Source organism: Cajanus cajan, chromosome 6 (assembly GCF_000230855.2).
Source record: "Cajanus cajan strain Asha chromosome 6, NIPB_CcT2T_4, whole genome shotgun sequence".
Classification (NCBI taxonomy): Eukaryota; Viridiplantae; Streptophyta; class Magnoliopsida; order Fabales; family Fabaceae; genus Cajanus; species Cajanus cajan.
Window position 1 is genome coordinate 14,615,082 of NC_138522.1, and position 5,684 is coordinate 14,620,765.

The 5,684-nt window shown below is 33.8% G+C and overlaps 1 protein-coding gene across 1 annotated transcript; it reads left to right on the forward strand.

Moving 5' to 3' along the window:
- Positions 1-1,961: 1,961 nt before the first annotated feature.
- On the forward strand, positions 1,962-3,414 carry LOC145958575 (zinc finger BED domain-containing protein RICESLEEPER 2). Its single transcript, XM_083076081.1, has 2 exons — positions 1,962-3,255; positions 3,353-3,414. The coding sequence occupies exons 1-2, from the start codon at positions 1,962-1,964 to the stop codon at positions 3,412-3,414; spliced, it is 1,356 nt and encodes a 451-aa protein (XP_082932207.1).
- Positions 3,415-5,684: the final 2,270 nt, after the last annotated feature.

Sequence of the window (5,684 nt, forward strand, 5' to 3'; positions counted from 1 at the left end):
AGTGTAAGTGTACTAGTCAAAAATTTCAACCACAAAATGTTACTAGTTTTGATACTAGTTTGTTCTTATCTTTTGTACACTTTGATTTTTGTTTTTAATACACTTCTAACTCTATTTTATTTTTTCAAAACAAGCACAAGACACACAAGGAATCGCTGGTAACAAATTGCTAAGAAACAAATAGCAATTGAAGTTCACAAAAAATTGACTCTAGAATAGGGCTGTTCAAAAAAACCAAAAGAACCGCATTGAATTTAAAACCAAACCAAACTTTAAAAAAAAAAACCGGAACCAATTATAATAAATTGAACCGATTTTAATTTTTAAAATGAAACTAAAAAACTGAAGTTATTTTTTTTAAAAAGTTTTGGTTCACTCAAACTGTAAAGCGGAACAGCCCTAAGCCCTCTCACTCACTCTATCTCGCATACGCACATTTCATTGCTCAGCCACGCTTTTGATAGATGGCCAGTGGAGGTAGTGTGTTTGATGCGGATTCCGTTGGGTAACACACTCTCTCTTTCTCAGACTCTCGCAACAACAAAAGCCCCAAATTGTCAAGTGAAATTTCAGAGGAAGAACCCGAACGTGTAGTTTCACAGGTTCAAAGAGGTTAACTTTCGTTTCCTTTTCTGTCGGAACTCTATTTTTTTCTGTACATAGATTATGGGTTTTAATTAGCTTCTATTGTGAATTTGATTTAGTCTTGTTTCTCGTTGCTTATTTTTGTTGCTTATTTTTATTCGCGTGAGTATATATTCGTTTTCTTAGCTTGGATAATTATTGTTGGTCATTACTTTGTCGCCTTGTTTTCATTTTAAAGCTTACTTTTTGCTGTGTTTCTAGTCTTTCTAATTGCGTTGGCATCTCTCTCTCATGATGTGAATTTGATTGTGTATATGAAACATCCTGTTGAGGCTCATATATGCATGTTCTACCATTCAAATGATGGGGTGTGCAATTTTATTTTGTAAAGAAAACAATTTATCGGTACACCTTTTGTTTTAATTTTCCAAATGTAGTTTTCCTGATGTATTCGATTATGGTTCATTGCTGGTTACATTTTTAGTTTTTTTTAATTAGCTTCTTTTGTGAATATGATGTATTCTTGTTTTCGATTGTTAATTTGATTATGATTTTTGCTGTACATAGCTTATGGGTTTTAATTAGCTTCTATTAATTTGATTTAGCCTATCGTTTTGTAGTTATAAGTTTACTTTGTTTATCGGGTTAGATCTTCAAGACAACTACATCAATCAATGGCTGATCAAGATGGCATTTTACCTTTTGAGACAACAAATCATTTAGTTTCTCCTCCACCTACTGCTATCTCTAACACAAGTAGAATGCCACCTCCTCGTAGTTTTGATTCACGCAAAAATCGATCTAAAGTATGGGATCATTTCACTAAGGAATCCAATGAAGATAAGATAACTAAATGCAACTATTGTGATAGGTTGATTAAATTTGAAAGTGGAACAAGTGCAATGCGAGCTCATCTATGTAGATGCCAAAATAACCCAGATAAAGAAGCAAGAAAGAAGCAAAAGTCAAATTCATCCACAAATGTTGTTTCTTCTCCTTCCTTGGCTAGGCCTAAAATTGACCAGGAAACATGTTGGAATGCATTGGTCAAAATGTTCATAGCAATGGAACTCCCCTTTCGAAATATTGAGCATGAAGCTTTGCGAGATTTTTTAAGCATTATAGCACCCTCTCTTACTGTCTACTCACGCACTACCCTAGCACGTCATACTTTGAAACTTTGGGATAGTGAAAAAGCAAAGCTAAAAAAGTTTCTTTCTCGACACTGTCATAGGGTTTGCCTCACCACTGACATGTGGACTTCACGTCAAAATCTAGGTTACATGTGTTTGACAGCTCATTTCATCGACAATAACTGGAAGTTGCAAAAGAAGATATTAAATTTTTGTTAAGTCACAAGTCACTCAGGAAAGACTATGGCTAAGACAGTTGAGCATTGCTTGAGTAGTTGGGGTTTGAATCGGGTCCTTAGTTTAACAGTTGATAATGCCTCATCGAATGAAGTTGGAATCCAATATCTCAAGAAGAGGCTAATGTCATGGAACAGTTTGGTGATGAAGGGAGATTATGTTCACATGCGTTGTTGTGCACATATTCTTAATTTAATTGTGAAAGATGGATTCAAAGAAAATATTGATGCTATTGTGAGAATTCGTGCCGCTATCAAATATGTAAGATCTTCCCCTTCTAGGCTATCTAAATTCAAGGCATGTGTTGAGCAACAAAACATTGAATTTAAAGGGCTTGTTTGCCTAGATGTTGAAACCAGGTGGAATTCTACATACTTAATGTTGGAAGCTGCATTAAAACATCAAAAGGCATTTGAAGAGCTTGAGATGCAAGATAAAAAATACATTGAAGAGTTGGAAAAAGGGAAGGGTGTTCCTACATTTGGTGATTGGGAGTTTGTGCGTGGTATCTTACCATTTTTAAAGTTGTTTTATGATGCTACTATGCGTATCTCCGGTTCATCTTATGTGACTAGCAATATGTACATGTTTGAGGCCTTCGGGATTGGAATAAAGATTAAGCAAATGTGTGCTTCCAAGGATGTGATTATAAGTATGATGGCTGAAAACATGAAAAAGAAATATGATAAATATTGGGGAAATCCTGATCGACTGAACATGTTATTATTGATTGCTCTTGTGTTGCATCCAAGATATAAGTTAAAATTCATGCATTGGTTGATTAATCAAAGTTTTGATGGTGTTGTGGCATCTAATTTGAAAGACAAAGTGGAATCAAGTATAAGATTACTTTTTGAAGAGTATAATGGTGGGAGAATTGAGTTTGAAGCTAACTCACAGGAAGCTCGACTCAATGAAGAAGCAAGTGACGATCCTTATGGCTACAACCAGTTTTTCAAATCAACTGGATCTCATAAATCTGAATTAAGTAAATACTTAGAGGAAGCCTTAGAAGAGAGTCAAGGAGATTTGGATGTTTTAAATTGGTGGAAGCTAAATTCGGGTCGATTTCCAATTCTTTCAAACATGGCAAGAGATTTGCTTGCTATACCTGTTTCTATTGTGGCCTCTGAATCTGCCTTTAGTACTGGAGGAAGAGTTCTTGATGCATATCGTAATTCTCTTACACCACAAATGGTGGAAGCACTTATTTGCACGCAAGATTGGCTCAAAGGGACACTTCCACCATTGTCCTTGAATGAAATAGAGGATTTTGTGGAGCTTGAGAAATTTGAACAAGGTAATAATTTTTTTTGAATTGCCTTACACTATTATTTTATTATCTACTTAATATAACATGACTAGCTACTAATTGAATATTTTTCTTTATGTTGTAGATATTGTCCCCTCACAAGATGGTGCTCATTCAGTCTCCTCCGTTACACTTGATGATGATTAGAGAAACACTTACATTATAGTTTACATTTGTTATGCTTTTGAGTAATCCCATTTAGAGAGAGAGAAGGAATGGGAGTTGTAGGCAGTTTTGGGGAATTTTGTTAGTAGTGGGTCAGGAGTTGTAGTTTACCTGTTAGTAGTAATGCAGTTCTGAGGTATAATGGCTAGCTCAGTTAGATGTATGTGCTTTGTGTTTGTTCTCCTTAATGAACCTTGCTTAACGTTGCCAAGATGATGCAGAGTATTGGTCATTCAAACTATTAGTCCTAGTTCTAGACTAGTGCGCATTCTGGTTACTTTTATAAAAAAGAGTGCTTGCAATTTTATTTTAATGATATTTACAATCTGTACTGTAAAATTTGAAATGATATGCTATGTATGAATGAAGGAGCGTTGAATAATATAATAGATACAGTGGTTTTGTTTTTTGGATGAAAAAGAAAGAGTGTAGAATTGTTGTTTAATTCAGTATTAATTGATACTGTAGTATTAATTGATTTGTTCAGTTTGTAAATTTCAGCTTAAGGATTTTATTGAGCACATATTTCAGCTTCTCTTGAGGAACAGGAACATGTTTCTGGATCTGCTTCAACACTTTTTATTGGAGGATTTTCTATAAGCTAATTGACTATTTGTCATTTGACTCATTTCTTGCCTCAGTTTAAGGATATAGCTTCCTTGATCTTAATTGTCTCACCTTTCATTCTGAATTATGCACATATAATTGAATATTTCTACATTTTGGTTCTACCTTTTTTAACTTACATTTCTACATCTGATTTGGGTTCTCTTAAAGATATTGTCAGTGAGAATGTTTCAAGGGATCGTGGATTCAGGGCATTATCTGAGGCAAGCAACTCTACACCAATGAGAAGTGAGCTTTATATTTCCTATATTTAAGCATGTGTATGGTTCATTCCATTTTCACTTTGTTGGGTAGACTTTCCTTCATTTCTTGAGGAGTGGAATTTGTACCACAAATTTATTGTTTAATTCTTTTTTTTCTCACTTATTTATACTCATGCATGTTTTAGTTTGCATTTTGCTGCCCACGTTCATTTATCGTGGTCGATTATAAAATGCAGAAATATTATCACCTATCTTATTCACCCTTTCTTAAATGTAAGAGATTTAATAATTTCATAAATAGCTTATATATGCAGGCTGAGAGTTGTATGTATCTTGAATTATAAATACATTGTGATAGTAATTTGTTAAAAATAAAATTGGGTCATGCTATTTGTCATTTCATGCATTCTTCCCTGATGCTAATTCTTTTTGGTTCTCTGAAGCTGTCTACAAGAGATCTACTTTGCCGGTTTTTAAAGCACATGGGATGGCCCAAGCGCATCTTTTATTGGATATACTTTCACTTTAACATTTGCTGTAAGCTAGTTGAGTTGTTGACCTTCTGTTTTACTTTATTTTATATTTTTCATCCTCTGTCCTATCTGATATTATGTCTTTTAGGTTCAAGGATTGGTTAATACTTTTGGAGATCTTCGTGGAACTTTGGCTGCTGTTGAGAGGATCAAATCTGTTTTGTCTGGAGCTCCAGTTGATGATGCCCTTGCTTATGGCTTAGAAAGAGAACTGAAACAAAAAACAATGGATGATGAAAGCTATAAATTGGTCTTATCTAATATTTCTACTGAGAATAACCAAAAGAATTATTTACATTACATGTCAGCTCTTAAAACATCAAGCAATTTGTGTAACTTAGCTTGGTATGAAGCTATTTGTCTTGAAGGTAGTTTTTTGAATTTTGTTTGTATCCCTTGTGATGTTAAATTTTGCTGTTTCAGGAGCCACGGCTAGTGGGAAGATTTAGAGTGTTCATATTTCTCTTAGTTAAAACTGGTTTATTTTTTAAAACCGGTTCAAAAACTGGTTTGATTATGAAACTGGTTTTAAACCGATTATAAACTTATTTATTAAAGTAATTCAGTTTTAAACTGGTTTTTTTAAAGTGGTTTATATAATTTATAAACCAGTTTATTTTATTAAAATGGTGTGGTGCAGTTTTTTTAAAAAACCAAACTATGCACACCCCTACTCTAGAACATGTTAGGTCTAATAACATGCATTGGAATCATTTTATGAGCACACTAAGATTTAATAATGTTCAACCAGCAATGACACCATATATGAACAGGGGTTAACACATTTAGATTCAAAAATAAAAAGGCACAACAAGGATTTAATGACAAGTAAAACAACTACACATGACTCTAAGACAAAACTAGTAGATTAAGAAATGTAAAATGCTTG